The sequence below is a fragment of the Chlorocebus sabaeus genome, chromosome 16 (assembly GCF_047675955.1).
Source record: "Chlorocebus sabaeus isolate Y175 chromosome 16, mChlSab1.0.hap1, whole genome shotgun sequence".
Lineage (NCBI taxonomy): Eukaryota > Metazoa > Chordata > Mammalia > Primates > Cercopithecidae > Chlorocebus > Chlorocebus sabaeus.
The window spans coordinates 39,299,121-39,326,819 of NC_132919.1; the positions used below are offsets into that span (position 1 = coordinate 39,299,121).

Genomic DNA, 27,699 nt, shown 5'->3' on the forward strand with positions numbered 1-27,699 from the left:
GATTAAGTATAGTTCCAGATGTACATGACAACATATCTGTATAGAACCATAAATTTTTTGAAGCACAGAATAAACATGGGTGAGAGGGCAAAGAGAAAATGGTATTTTGAATATCTACAGATTTCCCCCACTGGATATAATAAATTGATGGTATATTTTTGAGACTACAAATTGGTACATAAAAGTAGTTGTATAGTGATAAAAGATTTCTTTTTTTTTTTGAGATGAAGTTTTACTCGTTTCCCAGGCTGGAGTGCAATGGCACGACCTCGGCTCACTGCAACCTCTGCCTACCGGGTTCAAGTGATTCTCCTGCCTCAGCCTCCAGAATAGCTGGAATTACAGGTGCCTGCCACTATGCCCGGCTAATTTTTTGCAGTTTTAGTAGACACAGGGTTTCATCGTGTTAGGCAGGATGATCTTGATTTCCTGACCTCGTGATCCGCACGCCTCGGCCTCCCAAAGTGCTGGGATTACAGGCGTGAGCCACCGTATCCAGCCAGTGATGGAGGATTTCAATCATCTGACTATCTGTAAAGGTTTTCAGTTGAAGAAATACCTGAAATGAACAATACTTATGTCAAAGGCTGAAAACTAAGGGAGCTTTTACTTTGGATCACGTTATGGCAAATAAGAAGAAATGATTTAAAAGTTATAAAACTTGAAAGAGGTGGTCATATTTTAGAATCAATGATGACCAAATTGGGAAATGTTGGCTATAGTAAGTCTTGTACCTACTACTTTAAAAGTGAGATAGTATGCTGGGCACAGTGGCTCATGCCTATAATCTCGGCACTTTGGGAGGTCAAGGCAGTTGACCTCAGTTGAGGCCAGGAGTTTGAGACTAGCCTGGACAACATAGTGAGACCCTGTATCTACTAAGAAAAAAGAAAAAAATATTTTAAATTTACTGGGCATGGGAGTGCATGCTGGTAGTTCCATCTATTTGGGGCAGAAGGATCCTTTGACTCCAGGAGTTTGAGGCTGCAGTGAGCTATGATTGCACCACTGAATTCCAGCCTGAGTGACAGGGTGAGACTGTCCAAAAAATTTTTTTTTAATAAACTAAAATAAAAATGAGATAGTATTAGAAAGTGCAGAGGGAATAGAGATATGATACTTAATCTTCTGAAAGATGTTTAAAAGGGAGGCTTAATAAACCATAATATTGATAAAATTTTTATGATCCAAATGTGAATGGGAATGACATCTGTAGAGCTGATAACCAAAAACAGTTATATGAGCCCAGAGTTTAAAGGACTTGCAAGGTACAATTTGTAAATAAATTTCAAATATTAAAAGGTCATAGGGAGAAACCTGCAAAATCAGTTAGGAAAGCCAAAGGGGCCGGGTGCGGTGGCTCACGTCTGTAATCCCAGCACTTTGGGAGGCCAAGGCGGGAGGATCACGAGGCCAGGAGATCCGAGACCATCCTGGCTGATATGGTGAAACCTCGTCTCTACTAAAATAACTAAAAATTAGCCAGGCGTGGTGTTGCATGCCTGTGGTCCCAGCTACTCAGGAGGCTGAGGCAGGGGAATCGCTTGAACCTAGCGGGTGGAGGTTGCAGTGAGCCGAAATCATGCCACTGCACTCCAGCCTGGCAACAGAGTGGAACTCTTTCTCAAAAAAGAAAAAAAAAGAAAGAAAAAGCCAAAGGCAGATTGAGCTAAGGCCTCTGAAATTTTCTAAAATAAGGAAAAGGTTATTTTAAAGGTGCTTTAAAATTATTTGGGGAACAAGAAGGACAAGAAAAGGATAAAGTCCCCTTGGAACCAATAGTGCTTTGTTTATAGATAACAAAATGTATATCTTTTCAGGTATTATCTGCTATAATCTTTATCAATGAGTGGTTTTTCATTTGGAAGGGTAGAAAATATATTTGAATTTATAATATTCAAAAAGAACACTTGAACTGATAATACTAAATAATAAATACAGAACAGAAAAGGAGGTAGGAGAAAGGTAATACATACCAATTTTGTAATCTTTCTTAGGGGATATTAAGACTGACGAAGAAAAAAAGAGAAAAAACACTGAGGTTTATTTATTTATTTATTTTTTGTTTGTTTTTTGAGATGGAGTCTCCCTCTGTTGCCCAGGCTGGAGTACAGTGTCACAATCTTGGCTCACAGCAACTTCGGCTTCCCGGATTCAAGCAGTTCTCCTGCCTCAGCCTCCCAAGTGGCTGGGACTACAGGCACATGCCACCACGCCCAGCTGATTTTTTTGTATTTTTAGTAGAGATGGGGTTTCACCAAGTTGGCCAGGCTGGTCTCGATCCCCTGACTGCAAGTGATCCACCTGTCTTGGCCTCTCAAAGTGCTGGGATTACAGACGTGAGCCTCCGTGCCCTCATATTTAAACTGAGGTTTAAATATGCTCAATTATAAAGGTGGTCTCATCAAAAGAGAAAAGGGACTAAACTTTTCTCAAAAGAGAAAAGGGACTAAACCCAAACAAAAAATAGCAAAACAAACGCCCCAAACATATATAACAATAAATAGAAAATTAAAAAGGCATTAAAAGTAGAATATGTAGTATTCTATGATCTTCCAAAATATGTGTGATAAAGAAGAAAAATTTCTACAAACTTTAGACTGGTTAACTTGACTTTAATTCCTGGAAAAATTATTTGAGAATTTATTAAACAGATGGTCTGAAAGGTTTTGTAGTGATCACAAGGAGCAACATGGATTCATCAGTCTTACAGCTGGGTGTGGCAGTGTGCATCTGTAGTCGCAGCTACTTGGGAGGCTGAGGTGGGATGATTGCTTGAGCCCAGGAGTTAGAGGTTGCAGTGAGCTATGACCACACCACTGCACTCTAGCCTGGGCGATCGAACAAGACCCTGTCTCTAAAACAAAAAACGAAAAACCAAGTCTTGTCAGAATAACATTTCCTTTTTTTGAGGCAGAAGAAGGAAATCCTGTAACTATTTGGGTTGTAGTAAGACATATGATTGTTTTTCATTTTATCCTTGTGAACATGTTGGGCAAATGTTGGTCTGATCAGTGGAACCAGCTGCATATCAGAATCATATAGGTTCTGTGGCTGTTCTAGATCTGGGCTGTCCTATTTGCATAACCTAATGTGGCTATATAAATTTAAATTTAGGCTGGGCGCAGTGGCTCATGCCTGTAATCCCAGCACTTTGGTAGGCTGAGGCAGGTGGATCACCTGAGGTCAGTAGTTCCAGACCAGCCTGGCCAACATGGTGAAACCCCCATCTCTACTAAAGAAATACAAAAAATTAGCCAGGCGTGGTGGCGGGTGCCTGTAATCCCAGCTTCTCGGGAGGCTGAGGCAGGAGAATCTCCTGAATCTGGGAGGTGGAGGTTGCAGTGAGCTGAGATTGCACTCCAGCCTGGGCAACAAGAGTGAAACTCCATTTCAAATAAAAAAAAGAAAAAAAAAGAAAAAAGAAAAAAAAAGAAATGAAATTTACATTTAAGGTGGTTAAATGAAAAATAAGCATGAAGTTCTTCACCTACTGATTGGACAGCGCCAATATAGAATATTTCCAGCATCATGGAAAGTTTTATTGGACAATGCCGCCCTAGAGATTCTGATCCTGTAGGTCTGGAGTGTTCCAGATTTGGCAGTCTCTCTAGAGATGACCTATATAGTTGGCAGAATTGTAACTACTTGATTCTTCAGGTTGTACCTCCTATTAATTCCCCACATAACCCTTTGTTTCAGGCAGGCTGTTTGTTGGTGCTCTGTGAAAGTTCCTTACAACTTCCCTTCAGCCTCCCTTCTTCTTTTGCTGCTACCTGCTTTTGGTGGATGCTATTGGCTGTTTTTCTTTCTCAGCATCTGTTCTCCTTTCCTGCCTACCAGAGTGTAGACATGCAGTGCATAATTATGTTTTGGTCAACAATGGACCAAATATATATGGCAGTGGTCCCAGAAGATTATAATAGCATATTTTTACGTACTCTTATGTTCAGATGTTTAGATATAAAAATACCATGTGTTACCACTGCCTACAGTATTCAGCACAGTAACATGCTGTACAGATTTGTAGCCCAGGAGCAGTAGGCTATACCATATAGCCTGAGTGTATATATACAATCTCTGTGTAAGTACACTGTGATGTTCACATATGAAACTGCCTAACCATGTATTTCTCAGAACGTATTCCTGTCATTAAGTGACACATGACTATACTGACTTTCTTGAGATGTGTGTTGTCCCTCATAGCCATGTGCCTGAGATGAAGCTGGCCTCATCCTCGGCTCCAGGGGTGCATCTGATTGGCATAGGGAATGGACTTTATTTTTTAACTAACAGTGGTTGAGGAATGGCTTGGTAACCCAAATGACATGTGAGTAAGGATAGTCTGGAAGTAGGTAACCAGGAAGACTTTACTCACTGCTAAGACAACCCTGAGAAGAGAAGGCTTCTTCTGGACACTGTGTAGAGTTGTGATACCTAGAACCGTTAAAGCCATTTACTGTCAGCTTGAGGGTAAAGGTACCATCCAGGAATATTAGAGCTGTCAGATGGAAGAAACTGAGTCCTTACATTGTTCAGTTGCTGAATAAATCAGCCCAGAAGTCTTTCCTTTTTCTGAAGTTATTGTGGAATGATAATACATTTTCTTTTCTTTATCTTTTTTTTTTTTTTTTTTTTTTGAGACAAGAGTTTCACTCATGTTGCCCAGGCTGGAGTGCAGTGGCACAATCTCAGCTCACTGCAACCTCCGCCTCCCACGTTCAAGCAGTTCTCCTGCCTCAACCTCCCGAGTAGCTAGGATTACAAGCGCCCGCCACCATGCCCAGCTAATTTTTTGTATTTTTAGTAGAGATGAGGTTTCACCATGTTGGTCAGGCCGGTCTCAAACTCCTGACCTCAGGTGATCCACCCACCTCGGCCTTCCAAAGTGCTGGGATTACAGGCATGAGACACCGCATCCAGCCTGTTTTTTCTTTTTTTAAGATGAGGTCTTGCTCTGCTGCCCAGGCTAGAGTGCAGTGACACCATCATGGCGGACTGCAGTCTCGACCTCTCAGGCTCAAGCGTCCTCCCACCACAGCCTCCCGAGCAGCTGGGACCACAGGTGTGTACCACCATGCCCAGCTAAAAATTTGTGTACTAATAAGTTAAAAATTAGCTACTCAGGAGGCTGAGGTGGGAGGATTGCTTGAGCCCGGGAGGCTGCGGCTGCAGGGAGCCGTGATCGCACCACTGCACTCCAGCCTGGGCAACAGAGTGACCCCGTTTCAAAAATAGAAAAATAAATTTTGGAAAAAAATTAGATGGTTGCATCTGTACTGAACAACCGTAGACTTTTTTCCTTATCATTTATTCCTTCCACAATATAGTGTAACAACTATGTACATAGCATTTACATTGTATTAGGTATTATAAGTAATCTAGAGATGACTTAAAGTATATAGGAGGATGTGTACAGTTTCTATGCAAATACTACACAATTTCATATAAGGGACTTGAGCATCTGTGGATTTTGTTATCCTGGAACCAATCTCCTACAAATACTGAGGGTTGACTGTACTTTTAGAATATGGCATCCAAACATGACTTCTTTGGTTCTGCTATAATCCTTAAATTGTTTGATTTCTTGGTCTTGTTTCTTCAACTTAATTGCAAGTTCTTTAGAAGCTCAAACATCATAGGACCTTGTATATAAATAGCCAAGTATCTGTTTTTTCCCTTGCCCTTCTAAATCTGTGATTACATATATAGTATAAGCTTAGGGAAACATTTATTGGTCGACAATGCAGAAGTTAACTAAACTGATTTAACAGTCTTTGAAGATGTTTGAAATAAAAATTTTATCATTTATTTTCTAGCTGTCACCACTGACTAAAGAAGAGAAAACTGCGGCAGAGCAATTCAAATCTCACATGCCAGATTTATGAAGAAATGGATCTGGAAAGGAAACTAACAGAGAAGAGCTTAATTCTAGAGAAATTTAGGAAGATGTTTTGTTAACCCTTGATGTCTAGAGATTGGGGGCTGGTAAAGGAGGTTTGGCTTCAATGACTGGATAATGATGTCTTTCATGAGAGAGACTATAAGGGCAGATAATATATGAATAAAGTTCAGCCAAAAGGGTCAAAGGAGAATAAAATGATTTAAATATATGTATACACACATGCACACACACACTTAGTCTTGCAATTTCAGGCAAGAATGTCTCAACACTATTTTGCATCTGTTTTCTTTTTCTAAGTCATGATAATGTAGATGTTCTGGTCTATCATAAAAGAATGTTTATATACATTTCAGTCATTCAATATGTGGCTTTGGAAATTAAAGTATAGGTAAAATATTTGTATTACACATTATATATAATTTCATTTTGTAAATGTTGATTGTGCATGTGGCCACATTATTGTTGAGACTGCTTTTATGTGACCTGTAGTCTCCCACAAAACCTAAAGTAATAACCTGGCTTTTCTGTGATAGCCACTTTTGCGTATTTTTTTTCCCTATTTCCCTTGCCTGCTAATGTTGAGCAGCATGAACTTGCTTTCTGATGCTGTTTTAGACTGTCCCTGTTGTATTTCAATAATACCTTTGTTTTCCTTCAGCCTTTATTACTGTAATTGTTCATTCTACATGAAAGCTAAGAAACTGAAATTAGAAGAGCACTTACCTGCTACTTGCCAATTTTGTGTGAGTGTGTTATATGTGTCAATTTCCCTTTAAAATAACTATGTATTTTAAAATAACTATTGGCAATAAGGAAACTGTTCAAAGTAGAGGCAGATCTTGATACAAAGATGTTAATCACAGGGTTGTTTATGATAGCAGTGTACATACACATTTGGCTAGTACTAGGTGAATAGGAAAATAAATCATGTTGTATGTATACAATAAGAGGTCAAGTTGCCAATAAATTATAATTATTACTGTTAATGTTCTGGGAAATGCTGAAACTATGCTAAGTGGGGGAGAGGGAAAGCAGGTATTGCAGTTTTGTAATGAAGATTGGGCTTTGGAGTCATATCTGAGATGTAAGTAGCAGGTTTTAAATTCTAGCTATGACCCTGGGCAGATCACTTAACTTTTGAGTGTCAGAATGTTTGGAAGGCAAGACAGTGAAGTGTTTTAATACAGGGTTCAGTATTTAGTAAGCCTTCAATAAGTGATATTACATACATGTAATAAAAACTAAGCATTGAAAGGACTAGGAAAAATGTATCAAATGTTCTCTGCAGGTTATAGAATTATACTTTTACGTAATTTTAAAATTTCAGTTATGAGCATGTTTGTCCATTAACAAACTTACAATAGCTGAAAAACAGGGTTGTGAGAACAGCTTCACTTAAAATTGTCCTGTCTAGTTTGAGTATTTCAAGAACAGAAAGCTTCCTTTTTTTTTTTTTTTTTTTTTTTGAGACGGAGTCTCACTCCGTCGCTCAGGCTGGAGTGCAGTGGTATGCTCTTAGTTCAATGCAACCTCCGCCTCCCAGGTTCAAGCAGTTCTCTGCCCCACCCTCCCGAGTAGCTGGAATTACAGGTGCCCGCCACCACGCCTGGCTAATTTTTTGTATTTTTAGTACAGATGGGTTTTCACCATCTTGGCCAGGCTGGTCTTGAACTCCTGATGGTGATCCACCCACCTCAGCCTCGAAAAGTGCTGGGATTACAGGCGTAAGCTACCAGGCCCAGCCGCCTTTTTTTTAATTACAGAGAAGTAAGTTACACCTTAGTATCACATATTAATTTTCTTCAGTGTTCAGGCAATTAGTATTTAGAAAGTTTTTGTCATGAGATGGCTCTGGGATGTGATAATGATTGTTGGGATTGAAAAAATGGTAGTATCATGGAGAGATCATAATAAATTCTTATTATAATAGTATTAAAAGTGGTTTTGCTTTCAGTTAGGGAGAAAAATTAGATTGTACTATTTTTCCTCTATGATTTCCTTCAGTTATCTTCCAAATGTTATTTTTCCCCCACAGCCCCCTTAACATTGTTCTTCTCTATGCACTTCTCAATACATTTTCATTTGTTTTTCATGCCTCTTTGTGGATGACTCCTAAATACAACTTCTTCCTCTAGCTCTAGATCCATATTTCCAATAAAATCCCCTACCTGAATATTGAAATTAAACATGTCCAGAATACTTACTGATTTTACTGTTAATAGCCACTATTCTGTTGTTTGGAATTAAAATCTGTATAACTAATTTGCATCCCTTTATCTTCTTAGTCAATAAAACCTACAATTCTCTCTCTAAAATGGTCATAGTATACAACCTCCACATTATCTTCACACCTCCTTAATTTAGATCTTTTGTTTCTCATCTGGATTATAATTATTTTATCCTATGTGACTATAGTGTTTTTATGTCTTAAGTTATAAATAATACATGTTTAAGAATTTAAAAATCACAGGCATGGCCAGGCGTGGTTCACGCCTGTAACCCCAGCACTTTGGGAGGTTGAGGTGGGAGGATCACAAGGTCAAGAGATCGAGACCATCCTGGCCAATATGGTGAAACCCCGTCACTACTAAAAATACAAAAATTAGCTGGGCGTGGTGGCATGTGCCTGTAGTCCCAGCTACTTGGGAGGCTGAGGCAGGGGAATCACTTGAACCCGGGAGGTGGAGGTTGCAGTGAGCTGAGATTGCACCATTGTACGCTGGCTTGGTGATAGAGTGAGACTCCGTCTCAAAAAAAACCCCCAAAAAACAAACAACAACAACAACAAAAAACAGGCATGTAAATTCTCTAGAGGTAATCTGCAAATAATTTCTTCAGGCATTTCTACATGTATACAAATTAGAAAAATTTTTTTCAACAAAAGTAGGTTGATACTGTGCCTTGTACTGCTGCTGTACTTAATTTTTTTCATGTCATTATTTTATTTGAGACAGGGTCTCACTCTGTCACCCATGCTAGAGTGCAGTGGCGCTATCATGGCTCACTGTAGCCTCTAGGGCTCAAGCAATCCTTCAGCCTCAGCCTGCCAAGTAGCTGGGACCACAGGTGCATGCCAACAACCCCTGCTAACTTTTGTATATTTTGTAGAGACTGGGTTTCATCATGTTGCCCAGGCTGGTCTCCAACTCCTGAGCTCAAGAGATCTGCCAGCCTCAGCTTCCCAAAGTCCTGGGATATGTGAGCCACTGCGCCCGGTCTTCAATTCTAATATATTTTTGTTACGTCACATATCCACCGTTCTTTTTAATAGCTGTAATCTATTATATGGCTATACCATACCTTTTTTTTTTTTTTTTTAAGACAGGATCTGGCTCTGTTGCCCAGGTCATAGTGCAGTGGTGTGATCTTGGATCACTGCAGCCTCAAAACTCCTGGGCTCAAATGATTCTTCCATCTCAGCCTCCAGAGTAGCTGGGACCACAGGTGTGCACCACCATGCCCCCAGCTAAATATATAATCATTTTTATCAGTTCCTTATTGATAGACATTTAAACTCTATAACAGCAAGTTATACAAATAATACAACAAGTTGTAAAACATTAAGTTATTTAAGGATATATATGAAGTTAGGAGATTTTTCTTGTGGGGAGGGCAGCAAGGTCAGCCTTTAAGGGATTCTGATGGAGCAGACCATTGGCTCCCAGACCCCAGGGCTTGGCAATCCATGTGAGTTTAGCATCTTGCCAACTAAATTATTTATTTTGCTCAAGTTATCCTTTTTGCTTGCAACCAACGGCCTCTAATCAGTTGTACAGGTTTCTAACTTCGATATTATGAACTAGTGCAGTAAGTCCTTCAACATTTTTGGATTCTTCGGCAAACATACAAGAATCTATCTTACTATTTACCATATAAGTATTGCAATTTGTCTTATTTGTCCTCTATACTGCTCCTTGAGAGCAAGGCCCACTCACTTCTCATTACTCTGAATCCCAAGTACAGCACTACATTCTTTTTTTTTTTTTGAGACGGAGTTTCACTCTTGTTGCCCAGGCTGGAGTTCAATGGCGCGATCTCAGCTCATCGCAACCTCTGCCTCCCAGGTTCAAGCGATTCTCCTGCCTCAGCCTCTCTAGTAACTGGGATTACAGGCATGTGCCACCACACCCGGCTAATTTTGTATTTTTAGTAGAGACGGGGTTTCTCCATGTTGGTCAGGCTGGTCTCGAACTCCTGACCTCAGGCGATCCGCCCGCCTTGGCTTCCCAAAGTGCTGGGATTACAGGCATGAGCCACCACGCCCGGCCTAGCACTGCATTCTATAATTATTTTAAGTAAAATGGTTATAACATAAAATTAACCATCAACCATTTAAAAATGTACAACTGAGGGCATTTTCGTAAAAATAGCGTTATACAAGCATCAGCTCCATGTAGTTCAAAGACCACAAATAATTCTTACTGAAAGCATTTTTCAGTCTCACATTAATCTTTCTAAATTATATCTTGTTCATGACCCACGCAGTTAAAATAAATTGTTGCTACCCACCACCTATAAGCCTAAATGTCTAATATTCAAGAACTTGTTTCTAGATTATTAGTGATTCTCTACATGTGCACTCCAGGTCGATTAAGTATAATTAGTTGTTTGCAATAAATACAGGAAAAATTAAACTCAAATTATGGATTTGATGTGCCCTCTTTGTCTCACACACCTTCAATTCTTGCAATCTTTACACATCTCTTCTGGCAGGAAATTGTAGAAAGCAGATCCCATTTATAGGAAAGATGAATATCGCTGATACCCTTTCAGTAGTCCCACTGCGACAACTTACTTATGCGGCAAGAATGAAGTGTGGGATGTGGGAATGAAGTCTTCACAGTGTGTGGTCCCGTCCACTCACCACCGAAATGAGAAATGACACCTCTTCAGGCTTCACAATCTGGAGCCTTCTAACTCAATTTGCTTTGGTAGGTGGAACCCAAGTCCTACAAACCTTAGACTCTTTCTTCCAGAGAGAACCACTAACCACTAACCCTGTGCACCAGGGTTTCTCAAAGTGCGGGCCACAGGCCACCTGCTACCGAATCACACACAACGTTGGGTGAAAACGCGGATGGCCTGGGCCCCACCCTAAAATCTCAGAGTCCGAATACCTAGGGGTGTGGCTCCGAAGACTGCGCTTTCCACTAGTGCGCCAGGTGGCTCCGTCTTTGGCGCGCAAGTTTGAGAGCCGTGGGTTCCCGCCCTCCGCCGAGGTGGGCGGGGCGTAGCAGACCCCACGCTCAGACCGCCTACGCAGGCTGGGGCCGGAGGCACGCAACCCTGAGGCAGCCAGTCGCCAAGTCTCGTGTGCGCCCCGCAACGCGGGAACTAGGCGAACCTTCCACGCTCCTCCCCTCCTTTCTCCTCCCGCAGCGTCCTGCGCGCATGCGCTTCACGGCTTCTCTCGCCGCCGCGCCCCCAGCTGTCCTGGTTACAGTTGGTGTTTGCGAATTCTCTGCGGCGCCTTCTTTGCCAAACTCCAGCGGCGGTTCCGTACGCGCGCGCCCGCGTCACGTGGGCCGAGATTCCCTCGCGGCTGCTGGCCGGCGGGTGAGCCCGGAGAAAGGAGCCGCGGCCACTGCTCGCCCTACCTCTGCGCCCCGGGGCGGGCGCGCCGGTAAAAATGGCGAAATGGGGGTAGTCGGCGCTGGACCTGAAGCGATGGGGCACGCAGGTGGGGCTGTTGTCGGAGCCCCCTGACGTGGGCGCCGGGCTTCTCTAGGTGATTTGATCTGGCGACCTCGGGCCGGCGCCTGAGGTCAGACTACGGAGCCCGCGGGTCGCCAACGGCCTCGCCGAGAGCCGGAGGCAATGGATGAACAGAGCGTGGAGGTGAGGGGGTTGTGAGGGTGGTGGTTAGTCCCCGCCCCCACCCGATGAGCGGTTTTTATTCGGGGAGCCGTGCCCATGTCCTCCCTCCGGTAGGGCACCCCTACCCCACACCGCTGCCGCTGTGGAGAGGGCTGGCCCTGTACCAAGGACGCCGTTCTCATTCTGCAGCGCTCCGGGTGTCTTGTGCTCACTGTTCTGCAGTCAGGTGGTGCGTATCCTGGAGTTTTCAAGGATGTCTTGGCACAGGTACTCATCCCCACCGGGTATTTACAAACTGCATCCTGTTCCGAGCAAAACTGCAGATTCATCAAATGGACGTACCGTGCCCCTCGCCACCAGTCCTTACGAGTTCTTGAGCTGATCTAAATCTCCTTCCAAATGGATAATCATCTTTCCCTCTCAGTGGCACATTTTGCAAGCTTCTGCCCTTCCTTCCTAGATTGAATCAGCATATATTATCTCATGTGTAGTTTCCAGAACAAACTGTTCTTTTTATAACTGATTCTTGTAAGCTGTGAGTTAAAATAGTTGGGATATGTAGGATATGTAAATAAAGGCTAGGAATATTTTTTAAAAGATTGTTTATTGAACTTAATTGTATAATCATTATCAAATTTTGAACCTTTCAGATACTGAAATAGGAAATCCTTGCTTTTTAGTAAGAGGTAACTATGTTATGGATATTCCACTTGAAACTAGTCATTCTGTAGTCTTGTCCACCCCGTTGCAGGTTACAGAATCTGCATCTCCCAGGTTCTTTCTGGCCCTACAGAGTCATGATGAGATTCATGAGTAATTTTCTCCTTAATTCCTCATGTAAAGTATTATAAAGGTTTTGTAAACTTATCTTGGTTTTAGGAGGGTTTAATTCTAGAATGGAGTGAAACTAAATGTCAGTACTATAAAAACAAAGTATACAATACAATAACAGTACGTTTAATTGTATCTTTTTTCTTGTTAAAAACTTTTCAGTTACTTCCTAAATTGATTAAACTGAGACTTGCAAAGATAATACTGTTTCTTGTATTTACATATTTTTGTTGTTGTTGTTCCCAAGATTGCTTTGAACTACCGTCAGCATTTTCAATTGGGGCAGAATCTCAGGTTCAAATAAGTAGCTAGTCGGTTTTAACATCAGGGCAGCAATTCAGATTTCTGGATTCTTAATTCATTTTTTTCTGGGTCACAGTACACTGCCTTTAGGATAAATGTCTTTTTAAACTTCTTTTTCCTCTAAATTATAAAATCAGTTTATACCTTTTGGGGAAATTGCAGAAAAAGTTAAAAAGTTCATGTTGTGTATTCAGTCATATAGTCTGCCTTTTTTCCTTTTTTTTTTTTTTGAGACAGAGTCTCACTCTGTCACCCAGTCTGGAATGCAGTGGCACCCTCTCAGCTCAATGCAACCGCCGCCTCCCAGGTTCAAGCGATTCTCCTGCCTCAGCCTCCTGAGTAGCTGGGATTACAGGCGCACACCACCACGCCCGGCTAATTTTTGTATTTTCAGTAGAGATGGGATTTCACCATTTTGGTCAGGCTGGTCTCGAACTCCCGACCTCAAGTGATCCACCTGCCTCGGCCTTCCAAAGTGCTGGGATTACAGTCATGAACCATTGTGCCTGGGCCTTTTTCCCTTGCTGTTGTACATTATATGCATTTTTCTGTTATCATTAGATGAAGAACTATTTCTAGTGACTAATCTTTGTGTAACTGCCATAATTTACTTAATATTCGGACATTCGGGCTGTACCTAGATTCTTGCCATTATAATTACTGCTTCAGTGAAAATTTTTCTACATAAGTCTGTGTTTGCATTTCCTATATTTTCCTTAGAATAGAATCATCATGAAGCTTAGAAAAATGGAAGTACATTTTCCAGATATTTTAAGGTACTCTGGACCTTGACCAACCAAATCCTGATATGGAATATAGTTAAAATAGAGATATCAGCCCAAAATAAATGTAAATATTGAGTTGTTTTGAGCTTGCCTTTTACTCTTGATTCAGTAGCCTAAACTGGTGGATCTTACATCCTTTATTGTTTTCAGAGCATTGCTGAGGTTTTCCGATGTTTCATTTGTATGGAGAAATTGCGGGATGCACGCCTGTGTCCTCATTGCTCCAAGCTGTGTTGTTTCAGCTGTATTAGGGTAAGTTGTATTTCTTTTTACATGTAGCTGGTATATATAGTATATATTGTAAGGATTAACCGTTTCCCTTATCTTTTTATTTTACATTTTTTTGCCCTAAAGTGCTTGCTTGCATTGTGCTTGGGGTTGAGGAATACTAAGGTAAATGACAAATTGCCTGCCTTGAAGGAGCCTAAATCTAATTGAGGGAATGGAGTTTAGAATGTTTATATTGAAGAATGTGTGGTATCATAAAGAGACACTAAAGAAGTGCTGTTGGGCTCAGAAGAGGACTAGTTTATATGCGTTTGGTGAGTAAGATGGAGAAAAAGTGTTTAATCTTAAATAGTTGCAAGACACTGTAGAGATAAGTATAATCTAGGGGCTTTAAAACTTGAGTGTTGGCACTTTGGGAGGCTGAGATGGGTGGATGACAAGGTCAAGAGATCGAGACCATCCTGGCCAACATGGTGAAACCCTGTCTCTACTAAAAATACAAAAATTAGCTGGGTGTGGTGGCATGTGCCTGTGTCCCAGCTACCCAGGAGGCTGAGGCAGGAGAATCACTTGAACTGGGAGGGCAGAGGTTGCAGTGAGCCGAGATAGCGCCACTGCACTCTAGCCTGGTGACAAAGTGAGACTCCATCTCAAAAAACAAAACAAAACAAAAAACAAAATTTGAATGTTGGCTGGGAGCGGTGGCCCAGGCCTGTAATCTCAGCACTTTAGGAGGCCGAGGCGGGCGGATCACGGGATCAGGAGTTCGAGACCAGCCTGACCAACATGGTGAAACCCCGTCTCTACTAAAAATACAAAAATTAGCTGAGTGTGGTGGTGGGTGCCTGTAATCCCAGCTACTGAGGAGGCTGAGGCAGGAGAATTGCTTGAATCCAGGAGGCAGAGGTTGCAGTGAGCCAAGATCACGCCAGTGCACTCCAGCCTGGGCGACAGAGCGAGACTGTGTCTCAAGAAAACAAAAAAACATTATGAGGATGTTTGGTTGTGTGTGCCAGTGTCCAATAGCACATCTACAGAGCATAGTTGAAAACTGCCTTGTTCACATTCCTCTTCAATTATTTATTTTCCTGAGAAAATCAAAGAGGTCACATGCTCTTCACCTCAAACTTCCTGTTTCGGCTGGACACGGTGGCTAACGCCTGTAATCCCAGAATTTTGGGAGGGTGAGGTGGGTGGATCACCTGAGGTCAGGAGTTCGAGACCAGCCTGACCAATATGGTGAAACCCTGTCTCTACTAAAAATACAAAAATTAGCCGAGCATGGTGGCATGTGCCTGTAGTCCCAGCTACTCAAGAGGCTGAGACAGGAGAATCACTTGAACCCTGGGAGGCAGAGGTTGCAGTGAGCCACTGCACTCCAACCTGGCGACAGAGCGAGACTTCATCTCAAAAAAAAAAAAAAAAAGAAAGAAAATTTCTGTTTCCTTATTCTTGCCTAAGGAAGATAAATATGCCTTTGTGAAGAGTAGTGTTGGTAACACTTAAATCATTTTTTTCTAGTCACACAGCTCACAATTGATGGTACTGGATTTGAACCCATTAAGTTCAAGAACTCTATAGCCTTTTCTTTGTCACTGCACCATGTGCAGAAGACCAAGTTAAATATGATGTTGGTTCTCATACTCCTAAAACTAAAAGATTCAATCTTTCTTGGCCTTCTTTCCTCAGCTGTAGAATTCAGATAGGATTTGCTTTATAGGGTGGTTGTGGCATTAAATGAGATAACCTAAGAAGTAATTAAGAAATTATAAAATACTGTATCTACTTATTTGTAAGGTATTTAGTTGTTAAAATAGCAACTAATACACATTAACACTTACCTATGTTTTAATAAACAGTGAAACTGATGCTAGAGAAATTAAGTAATTGGCCTCCATTACTATAGTTAATTAAGTGGTAGAATCTGGATCTGGGCTGATTTTTTTGATGAAGGTCCCATATGCTTATGGTGTTTGGTTGTTACCTTATGCCTCATTGATTCTGTATTTTTTCATTGTTACATCTTCTTTCTCCTGCCCCTTAAATGCATTTATGTCTTAATTTCTTAAGATCTTGTTGCTTCGTTCTCTACTCTGAGGTTTCTGGGAGTGTTCATCTACTTTAGGAAATTTGATTTACTTTAGCAGCTTTAGCTATCATCTCTCTGCATGGCTCCTAAATCTATTCCTTCAGCACTAACTTGTGGATGTCTTGTCTTGTTGTCCTTCTAGCATCTTGAACTTTGTTGAAGATCAAATTATTCGTGTTATTTTCTCAAACCAACTCTAAGTTCATTATTTTTGTTCTGTTCTGCCAGTCAAACTGGAAACTTTATACCAGTGATTTTTTTATTTTCTATTTTTATTTTTTTGAGATGGAGTCTCGCTCTGTTGCCCAGGCTAAAGTGCAGTGGTGTGATCTCGGGTCACTGCAACCTCCGCCTCCCAGGTTCAAGCGATTCTCCTGCCTCAGCCTCTCGAGTTGCTGGGAGTATAGGCGCACTCCACCATGCCCAGCTATTTGTGTGTGTGTGTGTGTGTGTGTGTGTGTATATATATTTTTTTTTTTTTTTTTTTTTGTAGAGATGGGGTTTCACTGTGTTGCCCAGGCTGGTCTTGAACTCCTGACCTCAACTGATCTGCCCTCCTTGGCCTCCCAAAGTGCTGGAATTACTGGCATGAGCCACCGCGCCTGGCCTATACCAATGATTTTTAAGTGCAATTAGTTATTATCTCCCGGTTTCACTTATATTTGTTTTACCTTTCTGTTTTTATCATTAGCGTGCTAATAGAGAAGTATGAACATTGGTTACCTCATGCTTAGATTATTTAATTACTTTCTATCTGATCTCTCAGGTTTGAGTCTTTTCTTATCTTCAGTCCATTTTCTGTCCTGCTGCTATATTAATATTTTTCTTTGGTGTCTTTTTTTTGCCAGAAGCCTCAGAAATTTATTACATAAAGGATAAAGTCCAAGAATGTTAGCCTTGTGTTCAGACCATCCAGATCTGATTCTGACCTTTCTTTCTAGGGCTGTCTTGGTTCCTGAATGCACTGATCATTTGTTCATTCATTCAGCAAATATTAATTGCTTGCCTACTTGTTTTCAAGCCAATCATTTTTTATTAGGTATAATTGACATACAATAAACTACACATGTTTAAAGTGTACAGTTTTTTATTTGTTTTGTTCTTTTTTTTTTTTTTTTTTTTTTGAGATGGCGTTTCGCACTTGTTGCCCAGCCTGGAATGCAATGATGCGATCTCCCCTCACTGCAACCTCCATCTCCTGGGTTCAAGTGATTCTCCTGCCTCAGCCTTCCAAGCAGCTGGGATTATAGGCATGCATCACCATGCCTGGCTAATTTTGTATTTTTAGCAGAAACAGGGTTTTACCATGTTGGTCAGGTTGGTCTCAAACTCCTGACCTCAGGTAATCTACCCACCTCAGCCTCCCAAAGTGCTAGGATTATAGATGTGAGTCACTGCGCCTGGCCAAGTGTACAGTTTTGACATATATATCCTCTTGTGAGACTATCACTGCAGCCAAGTTAGTGAATGTATCTGTCATCCCCAAAACTTTCCTTGTGCCTCTTGGTAATTCCTCCCTCTACTTACCTTGTCCCCAGGCAACCACTGATCTGCTTTCTGTCACAATAGATAGGTTTGCTTCAGAGATAAGGGGGATGGAAAAAGAGAAAAAGATAAGTTTGCATGCTCTGGAATTTTACACAATTGAAAATCATACAATATGTACTCTTAGGGATTTAGCTTTTTTCACTTAGCAAAAATACTGTGTGTATCAGTAGTATTCCTTTTTATTGCTAAGTAGTATTCCATTGTATGTATTTACCACAATTTGTTTATGCATTCGCCTATTGATGAACATATGGCATGTTTACAGTTTTTGCTATTACAATGAAAATTGCTGTGACATTCGTGTACAAGAAGCTTTCTTTTCTCTTGGGTAAATAATTAGGAATGGAATGGATAGAGATTATATGGTAGATGTGTGTTTAACATTTTGAAAATTGCCCAGCTATCTTCTAAAATACTTGTATCTGAGAGCTAAACAATGAGCATATGTGGACATAAAGGGGGAAATGCTAGACACCAGGGACTTCAAAAGAGGGAGAGGAGAAGAGGGATGAAGGTTAAATTAAAAAAAGGATTGGGAGACCAAAGCGGGCGGATCACCTGAATTCGAGAGTTCGAGACCAGCTTAACCAACATGGAAAACCCTGTCTCTAATAAAAATAGAAAATTAGCCAGGCGTGGTGGTGCATGCCTGTAATCCCAGCTACTCGGGAGGCTGAGGCAGGAGAATCTCTTGAATCCGGAAGGTGGAGGTTGCAGTGAGCCGAGATCGTGCCATTGTACTCCAGCCTGGGCAACAAGAGCAAAACTCTGTCTCAAAGAAAAAAAAGGAAATAGTTTTATGATTTTACATTCTCACCAGCAGTGAATGAGAGTTCCAATTCCTCCACATTAATGCTAGCAGTTGGTATGTTTGGTTTTGTGAATTTTAGCCATTCTCGGGGTATGTAGCTATTCTTAGAGGTATCTCCTTGTTTTAGTTAGCGTTTCTCTGTTGAGTAATGATGTTAGCATCTTTTCCAGGAGTTATTTACCATCCATATGTTGTTTTTGGTAAGGGGTCTGTTCGGTGCCCCCCGTTTTGTGCTAAATAAATACAACAAAATTTCCATTTTACCCATATTTAAGGGTACAGTTCAGTGTCTTTAATTACATCCATGATGTTGTACAACCATATCACTGTTTCCAAAACCTTTCATCACCCCAAACAGAAAGTCTGTACCCATTAAAAAAAAAGAAAAAAGAAAATAAACATAAGTAAACATAGGAAAGGTATATTAAAAATACAGTATAAAAGATAAAAAATAGTACACCTATGTAGGGTAGCTCCATTCTAATCTTATGAGACTACTGTAGTATATGCGGTCCATCATTTACCCATACATCTTTATGTGACACATGACTATATACCACCTTTCGTTTATCCTTTTTTTTTTTTTTTTTTTTAAGACAGAGTCTTGCTCTGTCGCCAGGCTGGAGCTGGAGTGCAGTGGCGCGATCTCGGCTCACTGCACCCTCCGCCTCCCAGGTTCAAGCGAGTCTCCGGCCTCAGCCTCCTGAGTAGCTGGGACTACAGGCGCGTGCCACCACACCCAGCTAATTTTTGTGTTTTTAGTAGAGATGGGGTTTCACCATGTTGGCCAGGATTGTGTTGATCTCTTGACCTGTGATCCACCCTCCTTGACCTCCCAAAGTGCTGAGATTACAGGCATTGAGCCACCGTGCCCAGCCTATTTATCCATTTTTATCTCTTGATATACACTTGGGTTGTTTTCACCTTTTGGGTATTGTTAATAGTTCTGTTGTTAACAATTATCTGTTTGAGTTCCTGCTTTCATTTCTTTTGAATATATATCTAGGAGTGAAATTGCTAGATCATATGGTGTTCTGTTTAACTTTATATATTTTTTTAATTGTGGGTAAAATATACCTAATGTAAGATTAGCCTTTTTTTTTTTTTTTTTAAATGAGACAGTGTCTCACTCTGTTACCCACGTTGGAGCGCAGTGACACAGTCATGGCTCACTGCAGCCTCAATCTCTTGGGCTTGAGCAGTTGGCCTGCTTCACACTCTTGAGTAGCTGGGACCATAAGCATGTGCCATTGTGCCTGGTTAATTTTTTTATTTTTTGTAGAGACAGGGTTTTACTTTGTTGACCAAGTTGGCCTCAAACTCCTGGACTCAAGTGATCTGCCTGCCTTGGCCTCCCAAGTGCTAGGATTACAGATGTGAGCCACTTGGCTCAAATTTACGATTTTAACTGTATTTTTAAGAGTACAGTTTTTTTTTTTTTTTTTTTTTTTTTTTTTTTTGAGACGGAGTCTCGCTCTGTCGCCCGGTCTGGAGTGCAGTGGCCGGATCTCAGCTCACTGCAAGCTCCGCCTCCCGGGTTTACGCCATTCTCCTGCCTCAGCCTCCCGAGTAGCTGGGACTACAGGCGACCACCACCACGCCCGGCTAGTTTTTTGTGTTTTTAGTAGAGACGGGGTTTCACCGTGTTAGCCAGGATGGTCTCGATCTCCTGACCTCGTGATCCGCCCGTCTCGGCCTCCCAAAGTGCTGGGATTACAGGCTTGAGCCACCGCGCCCGGCCAAGAGTACAGTTTAGTGGCATTAAGTACATTCACATTGTTGTGCAGCCATCACCGCTATCCACCTTTAGTACCTTTTCATCATCCCAAACTGAAACTCTGTACTTGATAAACAATAAATTCTCATTATTCTCTTCCCTCTAGCCCCTTTAACCACTATTCTACCTTCTATCTTTACACTGACTATTCTAAGTACCTCATATAAATGGAATCATAAAATATTTGTGTTTATTTCTACCTCTGTATTCTGTTCTGTTAGTCTCTATTTCTGTTCTTATGGTAGTACCACACTGCTTTGATTACTGTAGCTTTGTAGTAAGTTTTGAAATTAGTGTGAGTCCTCCAACTTTTTCTTTTTTAAGGTAGTTTTAGCTATTGGCATCCCTTGAGATTCCATGTGAATTTTAAATGCAGTTTTCTACCAATATAAAAAAGCACCATTGGAGTTTTAGTAGGGATTACATTGATTCTGTACATGCCTTTGGGTAATATTGCTGTCCTAAAAATATTAAATCTTATGATCCTTGAACGTGGGTGTCTTTCCATTTATTTAGGACTTCTCTAACTTCTTTCAGCAGTGTATTGTAGTTTTGCATGTATAAGTCTTTCTTTCTTTTTCTTTTTTATTTTTTTGAGACAGGATCTCGCTGTCACCCAGGCTGGAGTGCAGTGATGTGATCATGGCTCACTGCAGCCTCAACTTCCTGGGTTCAAGCAATCCTCTTGTCTTGGCCTCCCAGTGCTGGGATTATAGGTGTGAGCCACCACACTCAGCCTCCGTGTATGTCTTTCAAATTCTTGGTTCGTTTTTTTCCTAAGCATTTTATTCCTTTTGATGCTGTTGCAAATGTGTTGTTTTCTTAATTTCCTTTTTTGATTGTTCATTGCAAGCTTATAGAAATGCCAGTGTTTTTTGTGTGTTTATTTTGTATCCTGTAACTGCTGCTTTTATTAGCTTTAACAATATTTTGTGGACTCTTTAGGGATTTTTACAGATAAGATCATGTCATCTGCAAAAAGATAATTTCACTTCTTTTTTAATTAAGATACTTTTTATTTATTTTGCCTAAGTACTATGGCTGGAATTTTTAGTACCTGTATTATGTTGAATAGAGATTGTAAAAGCTGGCATCCTTGTCTTTTTCCTGATCTTAAGGGGAATTTTTCCTGATCTTAAGGGGAAGAGTTAAAGCCTTTGAATCGTTGACTATGATTTTTATGAGTTTTTATATATGGCCTTTATCAAGTTGAGGAAGTTCCCTTCTATTTCTGTCTATTGAGTATTTTTGTCATGAAAGGATATTGGATTTTTTCAGATGCCTTTTCTGCATAATTGAGATGATCATAGTGGGGGTTTTCCATGAAGTGGTTTATCACATTGAATGATTTTTATAGTTGAACCATCTTTGTATTCTAGGAATAAATCCCACTTGGCCACAGTGTATAATCTTTTAAATATTCTGTTGAATTAGTTTTATTAGGATTTTGTTGAGGATTTCCCTAGCACAATTTCTCTAGTAAATGTCTTAAACTCCCAGAGCAATACATATACATTAAAATTTTTCACATAGCGTTATGAATGAGGATACATGGTGCATGTCAATAGTGATATCTCTGAGTATATTCTGAAGAAATGGAAGGAATTTAATATTTATATTTTAAATTAATTTCAAATGCAGGATTAGGTGTTGGAAGTAGTATTTAATCAATCATGAACCCATGATCTAAGATTTTTAATGATTGCTGTAATTAATGTTTCTCAAAGAGCTTGTTTTCTGTTACAACGTTGATTTTTTTTTTTTTTTTTTTTTTTTTTTTGAGACAAAGTCTCACTGTCACCCAGGCTGTAGTGGAGTGGCACAGTCTTGGCTCACTGTAACCTCCGCCTCCCAGGTCCAAGCGATTGTCCTGCCTCAGCCTCCTGAGTAGCTGGGATTGCAGGCACCCACCACCATGCCCGACTAATTTTTATATTTTTAGTAGAGATGGGGTTTCACCGTGTTGCCCAGGCTGGTCTCGAACTCCAGACCCCAGGTGATCCACCCACCTCAGCCTCCCAAAGTGTTGGGATTACAGGCGTGAGCCACCACGCCCGGCTGATGTTTTTTTTAAAACTCTCTTTTTGGTCTGCTGTTACACTAACAGTAATTTTATTTACCATCTGGCTTATTTAGTTCTGTATACTAGATAATTAATATATACAATCTTTATGATAATTACTCATTCTTACAAGTTTTTGGAAATGAACAAAGGGACTGCTTTTCCCTTTCTCTGGTAGACACACCGTAAGAAGTGGACTTTGGTTGTAGTTTAGTGGTATAGATATTTGTAAGAAACTTTTAGGTTCGGTGCCGTGGCTCATCCCTGTAGTCCCAGCACTTTGGGAGGCCAAAGGCAGAGGATTGTTTGAGCCCAGGACTTCAAGACCAGCCTGAGCAACATGGCAGGATCCCATCTCTGCAAAAATTAAAAAATTAGTTGGATGTAATGGGCACATCTGTAGCCCCCGCTACTTCTGAGGGTCAGGTGGGAGGACCTCTTGAGACCAAGAAGTTGAGGTTGCAGTGAGTTGTGTTTGGGCCACTGCACTCCTGCCTGAGCGACAGAGTGTGACTTGTCTCAAAAATAAAAAACCCAGACAGTATTTAGCATGTTTTTGTATGTATATATAGTTTGCCTCAAACAATACATTAGGGGATGTAGGAAATTTTGTATGCTTTCACAAGGCATCTGAGATCCTCTGTGATCTGCCTCCTAGTTTCCTTGCAATTTTGAGCTATTTGGGAATAAAGGTTCTTTGTTAACAAATTTCCTATTTCCTGCCTGTTTTCTCTTATAGCTAAAACTATTTAAATGAGTGTTTTCCACTCCATATCTCTGCAACCTTGCTGTCTACTTACCCTTCAGCCCATTCTAACTTGATTTTAGTTCCCTCCACACTACTCACATAGCTCCTGCAAGGTATAGACTCAATTTTGCTAAATTCAATGAACATTTCGTTGGCCTTATCTTTCCTTCTCAGAGCATTCAGCACAAATTACTTTATCTGTTTTTCTTGAAACATTATCTTCTTTGGTATTTTTGCCATAATAGCTATACCATCTTCCTAGTAACTTCATGGTCTATGGATTTTTTTTTTTTTGTTAAAGAGACTGAGTCTTGCTTTGTTATCCAGGCTAGAGACAGTGGCATGATCATGGCTCACTGCAGCCCCGACCTCTGGATTCAATTGATCCTCCCACCTCAGCCTCCTGAGGAATAGCTGGGACTACAGGCATGTCCACCATGCCTGGCTAATTTTTGAGTTTATTGTAGAGATGGTATCTTGCTGTGTGACCTAGGTCTGGACCTCCTGGCCTTAAGCAGTCCTCCCACCTTGGCCTGCCAAAGTGCTAGGATTAAAGGTGTGAGCCACCACATTCGACTGGTCCATGACTTTTAACACTACCTCTAGACTTATACTTCACAACTTTATCTTTTCAGTCCTGGCCTTTTCCCTGCCTCTAGTATCTAACTACCCTCGTTTGGACTTGTAGTGTGCATTTCAAATATATTATCTCTATAAGAGGTGTTTTTTTTTCTGTTTTTTTTTTTCATGCCAAATCTGTTTCTTTTCCAGTCAGGAACCCAGTTTTTTATCCAAAAACCTAGTTCACCTTAATTGTCCTTATTCCTCACATCCAGTAGTAATTGAACTATAAATGTTAGCAGCCATTTTTTTTTTAAGATTATCTTATATACTTAGTATTTATTACTAACAGTTTCTCTAACCGTTACAGCAGTTTTGCAGGGTAGGTATGTTGATTCTCTTGTTGCATATGAGGAGATGAGCTCAGTCACTTGTCCAATGTCATGTGGTCCATAAGTGCCAGAGCTGGGAATCAGACACAGATCTAAAGATTGTGATTCTTCCAGTTTAATGATGGAGAGAAAATAATTTTTAAATTTTATTTTATTTTATGTTTATAATTTTTAAATTGAATGAGTGGGAATGCTCTAAACATATTTAACATTATGCATTAATATTGTACCACTGGTTGGTTGGTTTTGGTTTGAGAGAAACATTGTTTTTCTCAGAGTATTAACATTGTCATATTTATTTTGTAATTAAATTAGATTGTGGAGACTGAGTAATCTTATGCATGTATGCCTGTAATCCCAGCACTTTGGGAGGCTCAGGTGGGCGGATCACTTGAGGTCAGAGCTGGAGACGAGCCTAGCCAACGTAGGAAAACCCTGTCTCTAATAAAAATGCAGAAGCTATGTGGGTGCGGTGATGCATGCCTGTAATCCCAGCTACTCGGGAGGCTGAGGCACAAGAATTGCTTGAACCTGGGAGGCAGAGGTTGCAGTGAGTTGAGATGGCACCACTGCACTTGAGCCTGGGTGAGGGAGTGAGACTCTGTCTCAAAAAATAAATAAATAAATTAGATTGTGAAATACAAGATAAATATGCCACAAATATTCAGAGAATGTAAAGCTTAATGTAGCCTGGGAAAGGCAGGAAATTTTATGGACATGATCCAGTGACATTTCCATGATCCAGAGACAGGACATGGAGGGAGGGCCAAGCACATATATGTCAACAGTGTTATATAGTGCAGCAATAAGCCTGTTTTGACTGGGAGGGAGGGGGACATTTAAACATATGATCTGATTACTCCCTATCATAGTCCCAGTCTTTGTAAGGTTTATAATCTAGCAGGACAAAGAAGATCAACAAATAAGTCGTCATAATAAAGTTTCTGAAGGGGGAAGTATAGTGGTAGAGCATGGCAATTATATCTAAAATAGTCTGCAGAGTGTCAGGGAATGCTTTTTGGAGAAAGCAGCTTATGAACTGAAATCTAAACAATGAGTAGGAGTAACCCAGAAGAAGAAAGGTTTTGAAGAATATCTTAGGCAGAGAGAGGAAACATGTAAAGACATAACCTTGCTGGGTCATAGGGCCAGTTCTGGAGAGGAGTTCATGAGACCGGTTCTGGAGAGGAGCTATGACTTTAACAGAAGAGTGGCATGGTCATGTCATTGTTTTAGGGGAAGAAACCTGACCCAAATTTCATTTTTGCCTAGAGACCAAGGTAATAATAATGTTCAAGGTTATTAAGAATGGAGGAATCCTTTTCCGTAGGATTTTTACTTTATTTTTGTTTTTATTTTTATTTTTTGAGACAGAGTCACGCTCTGTCACCCAGGCTGTACAGTGCAGTGGCGCGATCTCGGCACCCTGCAGCCTCTACCTCCTGGTTCAAGCAATTCTCCTGCCTCAGCCTCCCGAGTAGCTGGGGCTACAGGTTCACACCACCACACCTGGCTAAATTTGTATTTTTAGTAGAGACAGATTTCACTATGTTGGCCAGTCTGGTCTCGAACTCCTGACCTCATGATCTGCCCGCCTCAGCCTCCCAAAGTGCTGGGATTACAGGCGTGCTCTGTATGCTTTTTCTTTCAGCTTTATTTTCTTTGCTCTGAAGTACCTTGCTTCCTTTCATTTTAAGTCTTTTACTGTCCTTTAAGGTTTCCTTGGGAATTTTATTTCTAAATTAATTATTTGGCATCAAGTTAAAGCTCATGTTCATTTTAAAAAGTAGAAAGAGATAAACAAATAACAGATATTGGGAGTACGTTGGTGTAGGATCATAGTTATTTACCTCTGAACCTATTTATCAGACAACTAAAACATAAAGTGTTTTGTTTTATTATAAACCTGTTGTTTCCTGAAAACTAGTCAGAAAATCTTAACATCTCCTTCCATATGGTATAAGATTGCTCTCAGTTTCCTAATAAATTATTAACATAATTTTTGGTTTAGTAGAGACATTATTCTCTTCTAAAACCTTTTTGTAATTATGAGGAAACCAAGATATCTAGAAGCTTCAATTACCGAACTGTGAAACCTTTTTGTTTTGTTTTGTTTTGTTTTGAGACAGAGTCTTGCTCTGTCGCCCAGGCTAGCGTGCAGTGGCAGGATCTCAGCTCACTGCAACCTCCGCCTCCCTGGTTCAAGCGATTCTCCTGCCTCAGCCTCCTGAGTAGCTGGGATTACAGGCGCCTGCCACCATTCCTGGCTAATTTTTGTATTTTTAGTAGAGACAGGGTTTCACCATGTTGGCCAGGCTGGTTTCTGTCTGCTGACCTCAGGTGATCTGCCCACCTTGGCCGCCCAAAGTGCTGGAATTACAGGCATGAGACACCACGCCTGGCCCTATGAAACTGTTTTAAGACTTAAAAGTTGTGTTCTGTTGCTTATTCATTTTTTTAGGTTTAATTTACATGTCTATAATGTATGTAACTCAGAATTAGCTTCCCTTTTTTTGAATTAGATTTTCAAAAAATAAATTCAGTAGTAAACTAGATAGAAATAAATCATCACTATGGTTTATTTTCGAGTGCAAAGGAGACAGTCATTATTATAAGACAATAGTAAGATTATATACACGTTCCCTGTGAGAATCAGCTAGTCCTGGAATCATTCCTTTTCCTGTGTGAGAGTAGCCTTTTAACAGCTATTTTGCACTGAGTTCTGTCCCTTTAAAAGTTTATCCCTATGAGGATGATAGTGTGAAGGAGATAGTAGATTGCCTATTATTTCTGTAAGTATCTCTAAAATTAAGCACTAGACAGTGCTTAAAACTCATTAGATTTGTATTATTTTATATATATATAAATAAATAAAGTAATGGTGTTTTCTAATCAAAATCTAATCTTTTGACCCCTTAGCGCTGGCTGACAGAGCAGAGAGCTCAATGTCCTCATTGCCGGTAAGTGTTTCGCTATGATTATTTGTGAATTTGGAAAATAGTAAAGTCAGAATGTGCCTTGGGATTCATAAAGGCAGTTTTCCTGCAGTCAGCCCATTTCTCTTCTTCTTGAAGATAGTTGAGTAGAAATAAGCAATCTGACTAGAAAAAGAAATGCAGGGACTAATTCATGTGACTTAAAATTATGTTTACTATGTTATACTCTGCCTCTCTTAGAAAATACTTGTGTAAGTTCTTAATTTACCTTTCATAATTAAGCAACAAATTTTTCATGTTTCTGGTTAAAAAATCCAGATAGTTAGGCCATAACTTATCTTTTATAATTAAGCAAAAAATTTTAATGTTTCTGGTTAAAAAAATCCAGATAGTTTGGCCGGGCACAGTGGCTCACACCTGTAATCCCAGCACTTTGGGAGGCCAAGGTGGCTGGATAACCTGAGGTCGGGAATTCAAGACCAGCCTGGCCAACGTAGTGAAACCTTGTCTCTACTAAAAATACAAAAATTAGCCGGGCATGGTGGCACACACCTATAGTCCCAGCTACTCAGGAGGCTGAAACATGAGAATCGCTTGAACCTAGGAGGTGGAGGGTGGAGTGAGCTGAGATCGCACTGCTGCACTTGAGCCAACGTCGCGCCATTGTACTCCAGCCTGAGTGACAGAGCGAGAGTCTGTCTCAAAAAAAAAAAAAAAAAAAAAAAAAAATCCATATGGTAGAGATAAATATAAAATAAAAAGGCTTCTGATTCTGATACTCCCTGCCCTGTCTTCTCACTTAATAACACTTGCAAAAGAAATTGTTGGATTTGGTATCTATTCTTCTAGACTGTTTTTTGTGCATGTATTTTGTAATGCCCTAATCCAGTATAATTGTGCCTATAT

The 27,699-nt window shown here is 40.5% G+C and overlaps 2 protein-coding genes across 18 annotated transcripts in view; both read left to right on the top strand.

Moving 5' to 3' along the window:
• Positions 1-8,220, top strand: part of SKA2 (spindle and kinetochore associated complex subunit 2) — a 39,703-nt gene extending 31,483 nt beyond the window's left edge. For both annotated transcript variants that reach the window (XM_008011257.3, XM_073004891.1), the window contains one exon: positions 5,820-8,220. In XM_008011257.3, coding sequence (XP_008009448.3) covers positions 5,820-5,888 — 69 coding nt within the window. In that variant the 3' untranslated portion in view covers positions 5,889-8,220. The remainder of the gene's footprint in view (positions 1-5,819) is intronic.
• A 3,083-nt stretch (positions 8,221-11,303) lies between these two features.
• TRIM37 (tripartite motif containing 37) overlaps positions 11,304-27,699 on the top strand; it is a 141,301-nt gene continuing 124,905 nt past the window's right edge. For 3 of the 16 annotated variants that reach the window (XM_008011263.3, XM_037993012.2, XM_037993015.2), the window contains exons 1-4: positions 11,338-11,743; positions 11,912-11,989; positions 13,792-13,893; positions 26,777-26,817. In XM_008011263.3, the coding sequence (XP_008009454.2) occupies positions 11,723-11,743; positions 11,912-11,989; positions 13,792-13,893; positions 26,777-26,817 (242 nt within the window). In that variant the 5' untranslated portion in view covers positions 11,338-11,722. Of the gene's footprint in view, positions 11,744-11,911; positions 11,990-13,791; positions 13,894-26,776; positions 26,818-27,699 lie in introns of those variants that run through there. The other 13 variants (XM_037993013.2, XM_008011266.3, XM_037993021.2 and 10 more) reach the window with 8 other exon arrangements.